The 20,125-nt window shown below is 42.3% G+C and overlaps 1 protein-coding gene across 13 annotated transcripts in view; it reads right to left on the reverse strand.

The window, feature by feature from the left end:
* Positions 1–20,125, reverse strand: part of GRAMD1B (GRAM domain containing 1B) — a 130,319-nt gene that overhangs the window by 25,574 nt on the left and 84,620 nt on the right. For 8 of the 13 annotated variants that reach the window (XM_087970120.1, XM_087970121.1, XM_087970128.1 and 5 more), the window contains 4 exons: positions 14,007–14,030; positions 9,377–9,397; positions 6,648–6,671; positions 1,348–1,432 (listed from right to left, as the gene is read on the reverse strand). In XM_087970120.1, the coding sequence (XP_087826246.1) occupies positions 1,348–1,432; positions 6,648–6,671; positions 9,377–9,397; positions 14,007–14,030 (154 nt within the window). The remainder of the gene's footprint in view (positions 1–1,347; positions 1,433–6,647; positions 6,672–9,376; positions 9,398–14,006; positions 14,031–20,125) is intronic. The other 5 variants (XM_087970123.1, XM_087970124.1, XM_087970125.1 and 2 more) reach the window with 3 other exon arrangements.

The raw sequence follows: 20,125 nt of genomic DNA on the forward strand, positions 1-20,125 counted from the left end.
TTGGAAAAAGAATAGGGCCTGTTTTACTACTAGAAGTTGCTAACTAGTTATCTTTTACTGTCATTAAGCTGGCTTACATAACACTTTCTTCTCCCTGCCCCTGGAAGTAAATTTCCTCTTTGAATAAAGAATATAGTAAACTTGCCTTTAAAAAGTCACAGAAATGTAATATTGATTTAGACTTTGAGCTAATTAGGCGATAAGAGCAATTGTTATGGAGCAAGACACTCAAATCTGTGACTTTTAACACTTTAGAGGCCAAATTTTCCTTAAATATGGACATGAATTTTTTTTCCTGGAATTTTTTAATATTGTATTAATCATAAGTTCATTTTTTTCTGTTTCAAGCAAAAGTCTATAAGGAGTTTCTAGTCTGCAATAAATGTGGATTCAGTGCTGTCTTTTTTTCCAATCGAAGAAGTTGGAAATTTAGTTTTCAAAAGTTTTCAAAAGAGGTGTAGTTCAAAAGAGGATTCATTTTCAAAATCTCCAATCTTGGATTTGGAGATTTTCAACCATTCTCGTCATGGTTAGCCGAAAGGTGTTTTTCAAACGGCAATTGGACTTCCTTGTTTTTTCTTCTTCTTTTTCCTTGAAAACATTTCGCTTCTCATCCAAGAAGCTTCTTCAGACCTGAAGAAGTTTCTTGGAAGGGAAGTAAAACATTTTCAAGGGAAACCCCCCCCCCCACCCACACACACACAAAAAAAGTCCAACTGCCTTTTGGAAAAAGCAACATTGGGACGCTTTGATGAACTGAAGAAAAATAAATACGACCAGACAGATTGATACCTTTGAACACCCCCTGCGTGAGACAGGGTGAGATGGAGAAATTTTCTTCCTGGACAAAGAACAAACCTTTTCCCAGCCTCAACCGATGCGACTGGCTTTTATGATTCCTGAGAACAGGGCTGGCCTTCAAAAATTTTTTAGCAAACACTTCTCTGCCTGGTTGCTGGGTGGGCGTGGCCATGGTGGGCATGGCCTAGTCGGCCTCCTGCACCATGGCGGGGAGGGGGGCATTTTCACCCTTTGTGGGCTCCGGAGGCTTTCCTCGAGCCTCCAGGAGGGAGAAAATGGCGTCTTCAGGCTCCAGAGGTCCTCTGGAGGCTGGAAACAAGCCCATTTCCGGCCTTCTGCAGCTTCCAGGAGACCTGTTTTTCACCCTCCCCGAGCCTCCATGTGGGTCCTGTACTTACCTGGGGTCCAAAACAGGCTGCATGAGGGGAGGGGTAGCTACCAGTTTGGTACCGGTTCACCCAAACTAGGGAGAATGAGTAGCAGCCCACCCCTGCTGGAGAACCTTTGCCTTGTTGCAGGCCTGGAAAGAAGGGGGGATTGTCTTACCAACAATGAGGCGCTCCGTCTCGGGAAGCTGCTTGAAAAGTTTCCTGAAGTCTTCATTCCGTTGTTTGTAGGTGGGACTCAACACCTGGGAAGAGTGGAAGGACCGTTAGAAGGAAAAGGAGCTAAAGGAAGATCAGAGTAACAAGCTGGGGAAACTTCTTTATTCTCTGTCTACAAAGACGCATCCCCCCCTAAGGTGTGCTCAACTCCTGGGAGGAAGGGAAGAAGGGAGGGAGGGAGGGAAGGGGAGAAGGAGGGAGACGGGAGAGAAGAGGAGAGAGAGAGAGGGAGGGAGAGGGAGGGAGGAGGGAGGGAGGGGGGAGGGAGGGAGGGAGAAGAAGATAGAGAGAAAGAGAGAAAGGGAGAGGGAGAGAGGGAGAAGGAGAGGGAGGGAGAGAGATTTGAAGTAAGCAAGCAAAAGCAATTGATATGTAGATAGACAATGATAGATAGATGATAGATAGATAGATAGATAGATAGATAGATAGATAGATAGATAGATAGATAGATGATAGACAGAAAAAAGAAAGAGAGAGAGAGAGAGAGAGAGAGAGAGAGAGAGAGAGAGAGAGAGAGAGAAAGAAAGAAAGAAAGAAAGAAAGAAAGAAAGAAAGAAAGAAAGAAAGAAAGAAAGAAAGAAAGAAAGAAAGAAAGAAAGAAAGAAAGAAAGAAAGAATATAAGTCAGGCAGAAGGACCATCCATTCCTTCCCTATTATTGATGCCTTAACACTGAATAGTGAAGAAGGTACTATCTGCACCAAACAATCATTGAACGTTATTTTTATTAAAGAAAATCTTGTTTTGAGAGTCGCATCCTCATCCTCATCCCCATAATTTCTCCTTCACATTAACCAAGAGTAAAGCACTAAGCGATAGTTCAGGATTGAACTTGCAAACCCTTCTGCGTAGCAGCAACAAGACGCTTCTAAGCAAGAAGGAGACGAGCATCTTTAGGGGACCCGTTTTGGACAAGACACCACTCACAGCTGGAATTTCTTCCCAAGCTGAATCATGATCATCTTCGGGAAAATCGTACAGCCATTTCAAGTGGCAAAGCAGGCACGGGTCCTCCAATTCCAAGAGAAAGCTCCAAAGAATTCCACATTCGGAGAGGACATCCATAGCTGCAGCAGCGTCTTCTGTTCTTAAGTCTTCACCGCCACACAGGACAAACGTCCTTTACTTTCCACAACTGTTCACCAAAATAAGAAGCCACAGTGGATGCTTGCTTGCGGACACTAGACTAATTTTCCCCATCCACTCCTGGGTGGCTTTGGAGACTCCACTTGTCCAGGACAATTTGAGAAGACCACGTTCGTTCACAACCTCGAGTCCAATCACAGCTCCCTTGCTTCACCGCACGTCACAAAGGGTGCCTCAAGCTGGAGCCGCTCCAACATTTCCGCTCTCTGAAAAGTTGTGTCCAGGGATCAAGTTCTATGCTCTGAACAGGGTCATGCTTCTAATTCCAGAGATCCACGGTGTCGAATCTTCGCCATTCTAAACCGTAGTGAGAAAGCACAAAATCTGTCACGAACAAACTGAACTTCAGATGTTTTATTTCCCCCCCAAAAAAACAAAAATCAATCTTGCAGAATCTTCTCGCATCTGGGACTTATCTTTGGAGGAGCTGCAAATATTCCTTCTGGTTCAAGTTTTCCCCTCTGAATCCAGGATGAGCTCAACAGTAATTTCTGAATTCACTCCGTTACCAGTTACCACGGGGGGACTTTCCTTGCTTCCTCTCTTCTATGAAGAGACAGTTTTGTTCTTGGCTTATTTGTGTGTGTGTTTTTCCCTCCCCTCCACTTGTAGAAGAAGCGGGTGGGAAAAAGACAACTGAAATGTTTTGCACATGCTTTACATTTCAGCCTCTGGGTGATTGTGTTGGCCAATGCCCTGGAGTAACCCAGCCACGGCCCTCCCATCCAGCAGATGTTTCCTGTAATGCAAAGTTGCTGGGCTGAGTTTGTTTTGGAGGGTGGAGAGAAGACGACACCAGCGAGAGCCAATCTCCGAGCGTGAAATCCCAAATGCTCCCTCGCTGGGGACTGTTTTGACTGAACTCTGGGCATGGATCTTTGAGAACAGCCTGGATGGGTTCAAGAAGAAACGGAGCTCCCTTTCACTCAACTCCACCATCCCACCTTCTAGGAGGCGAATCAAGAACTTTGGAGAACTTCCTTCGCTGTTTGTTCACATCTTCAAAGGAACACCTTCTCGGTCTTTTCAAACTCGTTTGAACTTGAATGACTCGCTAAGAGAGGTAAAGTTAGCATTTGAAAGTGTGATGCAAGTTTATAGTAAAATGCAGCCCCAAATCACAAAGTGAAGTGAGGCCCATCCATGCGAGCAATGAATAAATCTTGTCTGAAGCCATTCTGAGGTCTTTCCAGGGATTTCAATGACAATTCCCATCTTTGATAACTGTTAGCCCCTCTTTGGCTTGAAACAGTTCAGTAAGTCCAGGAAACTTTTCCATGCAATGGAAAAGAATCATTACTGGAAGTTGACTTATTATTTGTTTATCATATAGCGCATTCACATCATAATTTTGATAAAAACACAAGAACTAAAATTACAAATTACAGAAGAGAATAGAATAATTGAGTTGGATGGGACCTTGGAGGTCTTCTAGTCCAACCCCCTTCTTAGGCAGGAAACCCTACACCACTTCAGACAAATGGTTATCCAATCTCTTCTTTAAAACTTTCAGTGTTGGAGCATTCACAACTTCTGGAGGCAAGTTGTTCCACTGGTTAATTGTTCTAACTGTCAAGAAATTTATCCTTAGTTCTAGGTTGGTTTTCTCATTGATTAGTTTCCATCAATTGCTTCTTGTCCTGCCTTCAAGTGCTTTGGAGAATAGCTTGACTCCCTCTTCTTTGGGGCAGCCCCTGAGATATTGGAAGACTGTTATCATGTCTCCCCTAGTCCTTCTTTTCATCAAACTAGACATATCCAGTTCCAGCAACTGTTCTTTATATGTTTTAGCCTCCCGTCCCCTAATCATCTTGGTTCCTCTTCTCTGGACTCTTTCTAGAGTCTCAAAATCTTTGAAATATAAACTCTGAAATATTATAAACGTACATCTGATTACACTTTTTTTTTGCTTCATTTGTCACAGCCAGGAAATCAGCAAAGTCTCTATATTTTGGCATTCTGGCACTATATGATGGATAGACGACTTATGAATAAATGACCTGAAGAATGCCTGTATTTGCCCTTGCAGTTTGTGGGGTAACGTAGGACACCAGCTGCTAAAAGCAACCTTGGTCTACCCTGGGCGAAACCAGAGTAACTGGTAGATGGTAGATGGAACACTTGTGAAAACAATGGAGTCTTTTCAGCGCTGGATTGATTGATGGCTCCTCCTCTCTTGAGGGATAGGTGGATGGGTGGAGGGATGGATCGATGGAGGGATGGAGAAACCTTAGAAAGATCAGAAAGATCTTATCTCTCCCTGCCGAAAGTGGAAGGAAACAGCCCTTGAAGAAGCAGAGAAGGGAGTAAACATTAACTCTTCAGCAAACAGAAGGAGCTGGGACAGTCTGGTACAGGAAGAGTAGAAAGTTAATGACTGGGTGGGTAGTGAGACAGATGACGTAGCAGGAGACACAATGGCTCGGGCTCTTGGGTTGCTTGACCTCTTTCAAGTGCATGTGTGGCAGGGTGGAAGCGTTTGGTGCTAATGTGGCTTCCAAAGTTGACACAAGGCGTTTTTGGTCACAAAAACCCAGCCGAACGTAGCAGAAGGAAATCAAAGAGGGCATGGGACAGAAGCAGTGGCAGGCGGGGAATCTGCCCAAGCCAATAAGAACCATGAGAAGAGACAAGGGTCATCAGATCCAAGAGTTGAGGGTCATGAAAAGGTAGAACGGTCAGAACACAAGATGGTGGGAAGGAGAAGTTACCGTGTGGACCTCAAGAACAACTACAAGGCAAGAGAAGACTTGCATGATTGTGATCACTGTGCTATAGCTCAGCTAAAATAAAAATAAAAACTATAAGTGCAAAACACACACAATTATCATCTTTTGCTGCTTTTCTTTTATTTGCACTGAGCCAAAGGCCTCGGTTACAGATATTGACAGATGACGAGACAGCTAATAATACTGGAATACATTCAATCAGAAATATATTTAACAGAATAACAAGAGTTGGAAGAGAGCTTGGAGGTCGTCTATTTTTTTCTTTCTATTTTCTTCTCCCTTTCTTCTTTTTCTCTCTTTCATTTATCTATGTGTTGTTGTGTTCATTAAACAACCATGGCATTTGTTCAATGACGGTCACAAAACAAAGTTCTAAAGTTGGATCTAGTCATGTGGGGGGCTCTACCTCATGACTCACAAAGGAAATTCGGAGTTCTTTTACAGTCTTAAGTCAAGGACCACCTGTGTAGTAGATTGTCACCTGACACAGCAAATCCTCATGGGGAGTGGAGCTATGGAGACAGCTATGAAGCTGAGATGCCTGCTAATAATCCAGGCTAACACGCTCAAATCAAGTGAAATGGTCAAAACATGCAAAACAACATGGTTCTAGGAAGCTAGGCGGGATAGTGCTTGGACAGACACAGGATTCTACCAATGAAAGCCTACAGGGGAGATCTTCTTTAAAAGGTGGGAAGGTGAGATGAACTTTTGCAGCTCAGAAAGTTCACAGGAACCATAGGACAGGAAGGGCTAGCAAAAGGGAGATCACAACAGTAAGGAAGGCTGGTGGGAGGTCAAATCATCAGCAAAAACCTGCAAGAATAGAGCTGGTGCCATCACGGCTTTACCATCTGTGGTCTTCTAAGAAGTTACAAGTTCTGAGTCCATTCTAAGGCAGAGGTTCTACAGCTCCATAGATCAGGGGTCTCCAACCTTGGCAACTTTAAGACTTGTGGACTTCAACCCTGGGAGTTGAAGTCCACAAGTCTTAAAGTGCCAAGGTTGGAGACCCCTGCCATAGATAACTGTTTTATTAGTATTAAGTGGCCCATACAATGAGCAGGAACATTAGTTGAGTTTCTTTTGTTTTTTTTCTTCAGAGTTTAAAATTATAGGCATCTCTCAAATCTAGATAGTATCCAGATTTTTTTTTAATGTTTCCTTTCAGACCATTATTAGAATTATAAAACAGAACCAGGGACCCTTTCGGGACTCAAGAGCATAATAAAAAGTGGGATTTTGACATTTTTGATTTGGGAGGGAAGGAAACCAGCCCTATTCTATCAGCACTGTTTTCATCTGGGGAAAACGAGCGGGAGGACGAGGAAAAATAATAATCCAGCAATAGAGCAGTCTTTGCTTACTCTTCGGATGTGTTGTCTTTCATGCTGAAGGTTCATAGAGGAGAAACAAGGTGATATAAATAAAAAAAACAAGGACAGGACAAGTGCTGCTTGCTTTACATGCATGTATGAAATACAAAACCCACCAAAGAACGTTAGCCAAACCATCACCTAGCCTTTGAAAGCAATTGCAACATTTTAGCCCTCAACCTCTTAATATCACAAACTTCACACCAATGATTTGTTCTTGTTGGAAGATGTTTTGGGAGGACCATCTATGAAAAGACACTTGGGAGGTCTTATTGGCTGACTACACTGGGGTTCTGAAAAGGAAATGTCCATTGGAGTCTACTTGACAACTGTTAATCATGGATAATCCCCTACGATACAATTACTCATGTTGTACAAACACTATTATTTAGTAACGCGGCAAGCAGCTATCACTACGAGCCAATTTCAATGCTATAATTATTGTTCTTGCTAGAGGTTAAGGTGCTGGACTAGGCATGGGGAGATCTAGGCCTTAGGCCCAGAACCAACTGGACCACCTTGGATTATCTCTCTCTTTTAGCAGGGCAAAGATGGTGTCAGCCATGGAAGCCCTATTTGTATTAGCCATATAATTTTTAGAAGCTTCGGGGCTGCCACAGTTAGTGCCTGGGATTTTGGGAGGGGGGAATCCTTAGTGAGTAGTAGATTAGACTCAACAACATTCTTCTCAAAAGTCAAGGCCATGTCATCCTGCACCCGGATGGAAGTGGGCGAAGGTTTGGCTTCGGATAGGACGACGTTTGGTTGGGCCATGTGATGGACTGATGGATCTTTGATTTTCACTTGGGGAAGGGAAAACCTAGAAGTTTCAAATTCGGGTTTTCCAAGATGTGCCAACATGACTTCTTTAATAAATTCTTCCTTGGATGGACTTTCGTCTCTGAGTGCTGAGTGGAATTGGGGAGTTTCTTTGAAATGCTGACAAACACACGTGGACTTGTTTCTTTGGTTGTCAAGAGTCACATTACAACTTGGGGAAAAAAAGGTTGCCTAGAAAGTCAACGTGTACATGCTGTACACACACACAATCTAGACAGATAAAGGAAATAAAAGAATTCAAATTGAATTCCTCCATGCTTTCAGGGGACTTTCTTTTAAATCTTTAACTTTACACAAAGGGACATGGTATAAGATACTTTAAAACATAGTCACGCTAAATTTGTTTTACAGTATACCTGGATTAGTGCCAGGTTTTTGTTGTTTTAATGTTTTAAGTTAACAATTGTATATATCTTTTAATTTTTGATTGGAAGGTGCCCAGACTTGGCTGAAAAGTGTTCTCAATAAATAAATAAATAAATAAATATGATCATGGTCTGTTTTAAAAGTATTAATGAAATACAAGGCAAAAAATCAGACTGAATGAAAGACTAAGGATGGAAGAAGAGTGGTCTGAAATTATATCAAAATGTCAATTTTGGGCATTCAAATTCACAAGAGCAAAGAAGAAGAGAGTAACAAATTTAATTCGCTTGGCACACGTACAAAGGGATGTATATCAGCAGTCTATTTGTGTGCTTTTCATGGCATAATAATATAAGCCAAAGAAGGTTGCTAAATGGAAAGCAAAAAAGGGGGATTTCCTAAGGAGAATTAGTCTACCGTGGGATCAATTCACCACCCAGGAAAAGGGTTTCTTAAACACGCAAAATGCAGAGAGCACATTTCAACTTAACAAAGTTCCTTCATTTGTGTGTCACAGCTCCTTTGCAGCGGAAACTGTCAGATAATCTGAACATTATCTCCTGTTTTGTACAAAGCATGATTTAAAGCTTCAGAAGAGGTCAAGTTATTCAACCAAAAGTTAAAATAAAGAAACTTGTTGCTTCAATATTTAAGGGATTAAGACCACATATGGGGGGCAGAGGGGGGAAGGTTTGCTGGTGTCTCGGCTAAAATGTAAGACGCTGCATGGAGTGAAAATAACTAACAAATGTTTTTTCTATTTAGATCCAGAATTCTCCATGTGTTTTTTCCCCAGGAAAAGAACCCAACCAGGCCCCCAACATACATTTAATGTATGTTTATGAAAGTCAATCCATCAGTATTTCCTATATAACACCCTTAGATGTGGAAAACAGAAAATTCAGGGACAAAAGGAAAAGAGCGTATTAAAAATTGTATAAAACATAACATTAGTTCCCTTCTGAATACACCCGCTTATTCTGCGTCTGATTTCCTGTCTCTTTGGGCTCGATAAAACTTGCCATTTTCTAAGGACTTAGCAAAAAATTCAAGAGGTGTTAGGTAGCTCCTTATCTGCCTAGCAAATTTGATTAAAAGTGTTATTAAAGTTTTCTTATGCTGCAGCTTATTTTATCAGAGGCGCAATGAATCAGAAAAACTTGAATAAAATGGGCTCGTTAGAAAAGAGACCATGTGATTCCTTTTGATGTTTTGCAACCACAGACTAAGGATCTAGCAGTCACAAGGGGCTTTCTACGCAGAAGAATATCTATGATTTAATATATGGTTCTTGCTAATAAAAAGCTAATATCCATGGCGACTCCCAAATCTGCACTCATTTCATGTATCCTTCTTTTCATGTTGAAGAGTGAAATTGCAAAAGCTCATATCTGCCCAACTATCTTCCCTTCATGCAAGCAACAATATACATACATATATGTATATACATACATACATACATACATACATACATACATACATACATACATACATGAAAAAGCTGAAATACTTACATTGTACCAACTCTGGCTTTTCTGTGAAGAGAAAATAAAAATAACAAACAGGAAAAAACACACACAATTAGTATGGAAATTTCAGGAGCAGGCAAAGGAAGAAGAATGAGGGTGGAGGGAAACTTGACAACCACCTAAAACTTTGGAAATGTTATGCCAAGTGTTGGCTAACATCTGTGAAACTAGACATGATGGAGAAACAAAATAGAACTTCATGGTTTGTAGAATGGACTTGCAGATTTTTAATCACAACTTGTTGGCCAAATTAGAACATAGATTGTCAACAGCAACTGGTCCCAAGTCTTACCCAGGAACGTCATTTACACTCAGAATTTCTTTCTAAATCAGGAAAATCCAAGCACTGATCAACTGGCTTTCATTTTTGAGTTTTTATATCAAACGCCAAATACACAATAGGAGGGACACAAGAGACTATAACTACGCATTTTAAAGCTAGAACCTGTGTTGCAACACTAGAAGTTCAATCGGATATGTTGTGCAGACTTCGAAAATGGGTCCTGTTCCTTACTCATTTCAGATATTAATTTAATTTACAGAAATGATACGGCCAATTATCTTACATTTATTTATCTGTGGGGCTTGCAGTGTAGTATACAAGTTATATAAACGGCAGGAAGTGGGTGCCCTCGAAGAGAACTTTTTGAGATTTAATCTGATTGTCAGAACACGTCCGGTGTTGTGTAAAATTCTTGGTTGTGTTTTCTGCCTGAAGGAGAATAAAGGCTCAGATAAAAACCTGGGCAGAATTGAAGGGAGTGTTAGATGACACAGTTAGGTACCACCCAATTCTCTGTGTGATGGTGTTTGTGTCTAAAAGGCATCTATTCATCAACTTCTTCAACTCTGTGGTTTAAATCATGTTTATGTCTTGATGTTTCTTAGGCATCGTTGTTGCTACAGAGAAAAAGTCAACACAGACAACCAGTTGGGATGGCCTCTTTTTTCTAAAGTTATAGAGTACTTCTGGGGTTTGGGCGAGTTTGGGGAGGGAAACATACCTTCCACAGTTAAGCCCACATTCACTTCTGTTTACTTAAGCAAACAATAGACACAGACAGTTTCTTGGGCTGTTCAGATGAGAACAGCTTCACATAGATCTCAGCTCAGTCTCTTTCAGCCTGAAACAAAGGATGATTCAGCCTGGCTGAATGTGGCAACCTTGAAAAAAAAAAGTAGGCAAATTCAGGTTGAGAAAGACAGTCAAAATGTAGTAGGGAGAAGGGAGCCAGAGCCATCCAGCTTGAAAGCCAACACTGATTTCCAACTCAGCTCTCAGACTCCCAAGAGCTAAGGTAGGAGTCCCCAAACTTGGCAACTTTAAGACTTGTAGACTTCAACTCCCAGAATTCTCCAGCCAGCATAGCCAAGGTAGGGGTCCCTAGCCAGCAAGAGCTCAGGTAGGGCTCCCCAAACTTGCTATGCTGGCTGGAGAATTCTGAGAGCTGAAGTCCACAAGTCTTAAAGTTGCCAAGTTTGGAGACCTCTGAGCTAAGATGGTGCTTGTGTCAGCTTCAGTGTGGATTTCAGATGAACTAGGATGAAATACACTCTATTTTGTTGATCGGTTCCAGCCCTCGGATCCACCTTGGAGAAATATTCAGAAATGAAAGTTATCCAAAGGATAGGCTTTAGGGAATGTGCCCCATCCTTGTTTATTTCCAAAAGTTTTGGCTCCCGGTCATTCTCCTGTGTTTTAGAGTGTTCATTTTTTGAGATCCCAAAAGATCTCTTTTGAGAGTCGATTCCTGAGATTGTTTTTTTAAGCACAGATTAATGTCCCTTCTGACATTAGAAACTGCAGGTGGGAGAAACAAACAAGGTGCTTTTCTTCATGACCGCAAGTCTTTATATACAGTATATAAAGACTTCCCCTCCCTTGGGTGGATTTCAAATGCTTTCGCTCTGATGTCTTATTTGGTTTGGCCTCGTGGGTTGCAACTAGAGCTTAACTGCTAGTTTTGGATCTGATTAGCAAGGAGGAGCTTTTAGGGATGGTGTCTTGTATGAAGACTCCCTACCAAGAACACCCCTGCCAAAGAATTCTATTTGAGGTGGTTCTCTTTTGACCCGATTTAAAGACAGTTCTTTTAATGTTTGTCAGCTGGCCGGAATCACCTCTAGATGAGGTGGGTGGCACATAGGTAATAAAAAAATAAAATTAAAATAGAATAAAAATTAAAATAGAATAAAATTTTTAAAAGAAGAATAAAATAGAATAGGTATTGCAATGAAGAATAGGATGGGATGGGATGGGATGGGATGGGATGGGATAGGATAGGATAGGATAGGATAGGATAGGATAGGATAGGATAGGATAGGATAGAATAGAATAGAATAGAATAGAATAGAATAGAATAGAATGAAGGAATAGGAATGGAATGGAATGGAATGGAATAGAATGGAATAGAATAGAATAGAATAGGATAGAATAGAATAGAATAGAATAGAATAGAATAGAAATAAAAGAATAAAAAAGAATAAAATAATAGAATAGAAAAAAATAAAATAAAATAAAATAAAATAAAATGAAATAGAATAAAATAAAATAATAAATAAAATTGTATACAAATGGTCAAATTTATGTTCTGGGACAATGCTTATTTTAAAAGAAAACCCTGGCATTGCCAGCCAATTAACAGTAGCACCCTAGGCTTTTTTAAGTTGAAGTTTGCTATTTAAATTTTGCAACTTTCTTGGTGAATTTTGGGCTCTGCTGTTGTTTTTGTGATGCTGTCTGGATGACTGAATAAATAAATAAAATTATTATTATTATTATTTTATTTATTTTTATGTATTTATTATTTGTTAAATTTATACACTGCCCATCCCATTGTTAAGCAACTATGGGCAGCTTAGGACTTCATAAAAACAACAACAAAAACTTTGAACATTAAAAGTTAAGATGGGAGGACAGGGATAACTTCAAGTATATTTTAAGGTTGCAGTTGTTTATTTACTTATTTTGGCATTTATAAAGCCACTCAATTTAGGGTGACACTGAGCAGCATACAACACAAACACATAGCAACAATAATCTAACTAAGAAGCAAACAACCTACACACACACACACACACACACACACGAAAAGCTAAAACCTACAACGGAAACCAAGCAAAGAACGAAACCAAGCACTGATGGTTACTACTTTAAACTGAGGATTAAAAAAAAACAAGAAAAAAAATGCAGAACGTATAAAAAGGTAAAAGGGCACGCTAGAGATGGTGAAATACAGGCAGGTAAATGACCCATCTACGGTATCATAAAGATGACTATCTTCTAATGTTATCACCAGAAACTTATGACACTGTAAAAGATGCCGTATCCATTTTCTCAACAGAATCCAAATGTCTGTTTTGAATTTGAACGATAAAATCCTTTGTTAACTGAGTCCATTGGTTTAATTTAAACATCCGATTAGTTGTCAAATTGGAATTTATATAAGCAGTATATCGAAGAGTCATTGAAACTCTTAGGCAAGATTATGTTGAAAAGGTAAAGGTAAGGTAAAGGTTGTTAAAGGTAAAGGTTCCCCTTGCACATATGTGCTAGTCGTTTCCGGCTCTAGGGGGCGGTGCTCATCTCTGTTACAAAGCCGAACAGCCAACGCTGTCTGAAGATGTCTCCGTGGTCGTGTGGCTGGCATGACTAAATTCCTTCAAAGGTGCATGGAACGCTGTTCCCTTCCCACCAAAGGTGGTCCCTATTTCTCTACTTGCGTTTTTTACGTGCTTTCGAACTGCCAGGTTGGCAGAAGCCGGGACAAGTAACAGGAGCTCACTCCATAATGCGGCGCTAGGGATTCGAACCGCCAACCTGCCAACCTTTCTGATCGACAAGCTCAGCGTCTTAGCCACTGAGCCACAGCATTCCTATCGATGTGCAGAAGACAAAGAAATGGGTGGCTATAATTGCCAGGAACTTGGGTGCCTTTCTTGCAAAGAAGGCCGAGAATGTTTAGTTGGGCAGTTGGATCAGCGCAAGACCTAAAAGACAGGATGAGCTGGGAAGAAATCTGGGTTTCAAGGAAGAATTTGTCGAATCAACTTCCAAGGGTCCCTGAAGAAGAATTGGAAGGAACTTTGGAGGTCTTCAAATACAACTCTCAGGATCCTGTACCGGGGGTGTCCAACCTTGGCAAGGTGAAAACTTATGGATTTCAACTCCCAGGATTCCTGCTGAAGAATTCTGGAGTTGAAGTCTACGAATCTTCAAGTGGCCAAGGTTGGACACCCTTGCCAGATAAATAGCTGTCCAGTCTCTTCTTAAAAACTTCCAGTGTTGGAGCATTCACAACTTCTGAAGGCAAGTTGTTCCACTGATTAGGAAATTTTCAGGAAATTCCTCCTTAGTTCCACGTTGCTTCTCTCCTTGATTAGTTTCCATCCATTGTTTCTTGCCCTGCCTTCAGTCTGAGCAAAGATTGACTCAGTCCTAGCAGAGATTCTCGCTGAAGCCTGTCCCTCCCACCACGGGAGTGACTTTCTGAATCGATTCTCTAAGTTTTTCTGATTCAAGTAAGGGAAGGACGAAGGAGGAAGAAGGAAAAAAAGAGAAAAGGAAAACCGGGAAGGGCGTATTGAGGAAAACAAGAGAGAATCAAGTTCTTACTTTGATCAGGTTTAATCTGTCATACTGGAAAAAAAAGAAAAGAAAAGAAAACCGTGAAAACATTAGAAAGGAAAGGAAAGGAAAGGAAAGGAACTTTTATAGTTTTAAAGGTGGAGAGGATATAAAGCCAGGATATCTACGCATGAGGGTGAAAGGCCAGATGTAGTAGAGAAAAACTATAGGGACCGAGGGATAAAAGGAAAATATATTCTAACAATGCCACAGCATTTTACAGCATCTCCTAAATTGTGAGTTTTCGTGGCTCTGAACTCCACAGAGCTTGGCCAGTTAGGTGCAATTGAATACATCTGTAAAGGTTAAACCATTTCTGTCATTAAGCGAAACATTTGTTAAGTGAGCTGTGCCCCATTTTATGAGCTTTATCACCACGGTAAGCGAATTGCTGCAGTTGATAAAGTTAGTAACACGGCTGTGGACTTCTGCTTGTCAAAAGGACACAAAACGTCAGAGGTGGGTATTCAGCAGGTCCTGACCAGTTCTGGAGAACCAGTAGCGGAAATTTGGAGTAGTTCGGAGAACTGGCAAATGCCACCTCTGATTGGCCCCGCCCGCATCTATTCTCTGCCTCCTAAGTCCCAGCTGATTGGCTGGGTCTTTTTTGGTTGCCCTGCACAGGAGGACGGAGCTGGAAAGCAGGTTAGTGGGGTGGGGAGGGAATGAGGATTTTAGAGTAACCTTCCCCTGCCATGCCCACCAAGCCACACCACGCCCGCCAAGCGCCCACCAATAAAAATTGAATCCCACCACTGGATCACATGATTCTCCAGAACACTGCAATTGTTTACTTAGGTACATACCAGTGGCCAGGCGTCTGAATTTTGATCATGTGACCATGAGGAGGCTGCCAAGGTCATAGGTCTGAAAAACAGCCACACATCGCTTTTTTTCACAGCGCCATTGTTAACTTTTAGCGGTCACTAAATGAACCATTGTAAGTCAAGGACTCCCTGGGTTTTACCTGGGTCGAGGCTGTGAGTTTCTTCACATGATCAGGATCCCAGGAGAGCAACTCTGGTTAGTTTGCTTCAACTCTCCATCTGTTTACATCCCGAGGGGTCGGGTCGGTTTGCTGAGACCGGTGAAGCAATGCCAGTGAGAACTTCCCATATCGATTATCCAATAGGCAGAGGAGCAAATAGATTCCAAGATCCAGGAATCTCAAGAAATGCAACTCGGTGCCTTAACATTCCCAGGATCCAGCAATCTTTTAGAAGGGCAGACTCAGAGCAACCTATCACCTGTCTGGAGAAGTACCAGTCTGGCCAATCCAGATGGCTGCGCCCATTGTCCTCATGGAAAATGGTGAGGGATCTTAGAGCCACTCCTGAAGGGTCACAGATTCCTCTATTCCATTTCCTGGAGCCCCTGATGGCTCCTTCAGTTCTGATAATTCCACTCTTGACATTTTGGGGGGCATATGAAAAATGAACCCCCGAGGTGAGTCCTCAGTCAGGATCGAATTATGAGATCCTTGGTGCTTTCTGAATTTGGTTGGTTGTCTTGCAGACATCTTGCTGACATACATTGATGAGGATTACCTAGTTGGGTCATGAAACATCTACAAGGAAACAACCAAGCTCAGAAAGTACCAAGGACAGGGGTGGGATTCAACCGGTTTGGACTGGTTCGCCCGAGCCGGATGTTAAATTTATATCTGGTTTGCCAAATCGGTAGTTGAACCGACCATCTGGCCCTATCCACCCAGGAGTCTCCACACAGCCCGTTTGGGATGCAGATAAGTGCAGGGTCTGGACAGAGGCTCTGGGTGGCTTGGTGGGCATGGCAGGGGAAGGATAATGTAAACTCTCCATTCCCTCCCCACTCCAGGGGGAAGGTTACTGCAAAATCCCATTCCTTCCCCCACCCCACTAACCTGCTTTCCAGCTGTGCTTCCAGCTGCTTTCTCCTGTGCAGGGCAACCAAAGAAGACTCAGCCAATCAGCCGGGACTGGGGAGGCAGAGAAGAGATGGGGTTGGCGGGGCCAGTCAGAAGTGGGATTTGCTGGTTCTCTGAACTACTCCAAATTTCTGCTACCGGTTCTCCAGAACTGGTCAGAACTGACTGAATACCAGCTCTGCTTAAACCAGCAAGCATGTTAGTCTTCCCCGTGAATTGACTGGGGAAGCAGGAGATTCTCCAGGGGAATAAAATCAGGCCCTTACAACAATAGGCCCTTACAAACCCTCTGCATGCCCCAATGTTGCATTCCAAAGGGTGGGATTACTCTCTCAAAGGAAAATCTTTTCTGTGGACTCAAAAATATTTTCCTTGCTTGTACATCAGGCACCGAGCTGTGGGTGAAATAAGGATACGGGTTGGTGTAAAAGTTGCATCAAGCTTGCTTAGCGGGGCCGGATAGGCTAGGAAAGGGCTCCCTCTGTTGGCAACAGAGCGCCATGACAGCCTGTGAGAAAGAGAAGTCAAACACGGAGGAAAGTACATGTACGTGTTTAATGTTGCAGGATCTAATCGAAGTCAGTCATCGGGACCAAAGGTTTATTCTTGCAAGGTTTTGGACTTATGCTGGAGCCCATCCTCGGGGAACCTCTCTCTCTCTCTCCAGAATGCAAGCACTGGGCTGTTTTACGCGTTGTATATTTATAAGTGTTTTTATAAGAACTGTGGTTAGAATGCTGTATTTCAGGCTAACTCTGTCCACAGTCAGGAGTTTGATCCTGACCGGTTCAAGGTTGGTTCAGCCTTCCATCCTTCCGAGGTCGGTAAAATGAGGACCCAAATGGTTGGGGGCAAGAGGCTGACCTTTTTAATTGCTTAGGGGAGGCTGTAAAGCACTATGAAGCAGTATATAAATCTAAGTGCTTTTGCTATCTTCCTTCCTTCCTTCCTTCCTTCCTTCCTTCCTTCCTTCCTTCCTTCCTTCCTTCCTTCCTTCCTTCCTTCTCTTCCCTTCCTTCCCTTCCCTTCCTTCCCTTCCTTCCCAGTGGTTAGAATGCAATATTGCAGGCTGATTCTGCTCACAGCAGCAGTTCGATCCTGACTGGCTCAAGGTTAACTCAGCCTTCCATCCTTCCAAAGTAAATAAAATGAGGACCCCGATTGTTGGGGGGGGCAAAACTGTAAACCACTTAGACAGGGCTGGAAAGCACTGTGAAGTGGTATATAAGTCTAATAGCTATGGCTATACAGTGCCTGGTTGTGGGTGGCTTTTAATTATTCATAAGGGGGTTGATGAAAGACTCTTAAGGTCAATCATTGATACGTCAGAACATGGAGTTCCAAAACTGCTTCATCTCCCTAGCCATAAAGTTTTATATTGGAGGAAGCAGAACACCTCTGGAATGTGAAGGTGAGAAGGAAAGAGGAAGAAGCAATTCAAAAGGTTTTGAAGGAAGATGTCTTCCTTCTGCGCCACATAAGATTAAAGATTCCCAATTCAATGAGGATCAAGGCCCATTCCAAGGAGGTTGGTCTAGACCAGGGGAGGGCCCTTGTATGACTGGTGGACTTCAACTCCCAGAATTCCTGAGCCAGCAATCTGTGTCAACTAAAAAGATACTCCTTTGGCTTTTTAGCTGCCAGAAAAAGGGAGTGGGGGGAAACAGTGCATTCCTTAAGTGCCTAGATAATCACTCTGGCAGCCCAAAGTTGTCGGAGTGCAAGAATATTACTGGAGAGCATGATTGATGACTCTTGGCTATGGATGTGTCCCATTGGAGAATATACATCCAGGGGGTGGGGGAAGAGCAGGGGCAAGAGGGAAATGAATGATGTATTTTAGTATCGTCTGCATCCAGCTAACACCAACATGGCCACTTCTAATAAATTTTATTTTTTATGAGAGATGTGGTTAGAGACTTGTGATTTGAGTGGGGGTGGATTTGTTGGAGCCCTGACAATCTGGCTCCTCATTTTCTGACTTTGGAAGGACGGATAGCTGAGTCAATCTCTTACAAGTGGTTTATAACGTTTGCATATTGAGTTGGTCAGGATCGAACTGCCGGCCATCAGCAGAGTTAGCCTGCAATACTGCATTCTAACCACTGCACCATCCTGGCTCTTGGGCAGGAAACATCTCTGTTCCTTTGGGGACAATGAGATCATCCGTATTCATGCCAAGGATGGTCTCCTCCTTTGAAACATGCCAGGTTTCCTGGCCTCTTCCTGCCTTTAACCTTTAAGAATCTAAATAATACAGGAAAGCGACTGAGTATCCTGATAAACTACCTATGATGGCGAGATATAATTTCAACTGTCTGGCTTCTGGTCAATGGATATTTTGATTGACTGGCCATTTCAATCACAGCAGCTATTTTAAGAAGAACTCACAATCTTATTTAAATATTGCCAATGCATTAACTGACCCTAAAACCTTGCCTATTCCTGAACTTGCGTCATCATCTTCTTTTAATGACTCCATAATCCCTTGCCGGTGCAGTCTGGGCAACTGAATGGAGCTGAGTATTTTAATGGCCGGGTGCCCTTCCTGTCACCCATGGAGAGTTTTGTTCAGCAGATATATTCTCATCATGCCCAGAGAGAGAAATGTCTGCCTCTATCTAGGATCGAACTCACAGCCTCTTGATTGTGAGGCAAGAGTTCCGCCTCTAGGCCACCGTACCACTTGGGAGAAAAAAAAAGACTACAGAGAGTCATGTACAAAGTGCTCTTTTGGGAAGCGTGCAGCTGAATAGAATCTTCTATTTTTCCAGGGTCCAATTTATTGGTTGCAAACAGGAAGGAACCGAATGGAGTTAAAAAGAAAGATGGTTTTAGATAGGTGCTTGGTGGCGAAGTGGAAAAAAAAAGGGGGGGGAAATAGGGAAGAAAAAAAAGACATGGAAGAAAGAAGAGGACAATTAAACGAAAACTTACAACCGAGAAGTAAACAAAACGAACAGAGTCAGCCTCTTTTTACTAGAAATGTAGAAAGACCTTGGGTCAAAAGATCATCTCCTATCCAATCAGATGGCCCCCAAATTCTGTCCTTTGGAAGGACGTCACAAAAGTCTCAGAACAGAGAGGCGTCAACTTTGGCAACTTTAAAGACCTGTGGACTTCAATTCCCAGAATTCCCCAGCCGGTGAAACCGGCTGGGGAATTCTGGGAGTTGAAGTTCACTAGTCTCACAGTGGCCAAGGTTGGGCACCCTTGTCTTGGAGCCAAGAAACCTGTTTTTTTTTTTGGTGGGGTTTTTTTTTTGCCACTTTGAGCCATCTCTAATTGGAAGAGAAAGGAATTTGGGTGGTGGTTTAGTCCAGTGGTCCCCAACCTTTCGGGCACCGGTTCCGTGGAGAGAGGTTTTCCTGTGGACTGGAGGGGGTGTGGTTTTGCATGCCGTCTACGTGGCCCGCAGGCTGGCATGCCATGGACAGGACCCTTGGTTTCGTGGGCTTCCTGTGGTTTCGTGGGCTACAAGTCCCAACAGCCGGGACAATGGGGGGAAAAAATATTTTGTTTTGCTTCCGGAGCTGACGACAGTGTCGTAGCCGCTATCCAATACTCAAGTGAGACATTCTGTTTTTGCAAAGAAGATCTTAATGGGCAATTCTGTCTCCCTTATAGAATAGAATAGAATAGAATAGAATAGAATAGAATAGAATAGAATAGAATAGAATAGAATAGAATAGAATAGAATAGAATAGAATAGAATAGAATAGAATAGAATTCTTTATTGGCCAACTGTGATTGGACACACAAGGAATTTGTCTTGGTGCAAATGCTCTCAGTGTATACATAAAAGAAAAGATACATTCGTCAAGAATCATAAGTTCCAACAATTAATAATAGTCGTAGGGTTCAATAAGCAATCAAATCATATTAGGAAACAGTCAATATAGATCGTAAGGATACAAGCGACAAAGTTACAGTCATACAGTCACAAGTGGGAGGGGAGGGGTGATAAGGAGTGATGAGAAGATTAATAGTAATAGAAATGCAGACTTAGCAAATAGTTGGACAGTGTTGTGGGAATTATTTGTTTAGCAGAGTGATGGTATTTGGGGAAAAACTCCCCTTGTGTCTAGTTGTTCTGGTGTGCAGTGCTCTATAGCGTCGTTTTGAGGGTAGGTGTTGAAACAGTTTATGTCCAGGATGTGAGGGGTCTGTCGATATTTTCACAGCCATCTTTTTGACTCAT

The sequence above is a fragment of the Notechis scutatus genome, chromosome 7 (assembly GCF_049901735.1).
Source record: "Notechis scutatus isolate UNSWTSFEM ecotype Mainland chromosome 7, rNotScu1.2, whole genome shotgun sequence".
Lineage (NCBI taxonomy): Eukaryota > Metazoa > Chordata > Lepidosauria > Squamata > Elapidae > Notechis > Notechis scutatus.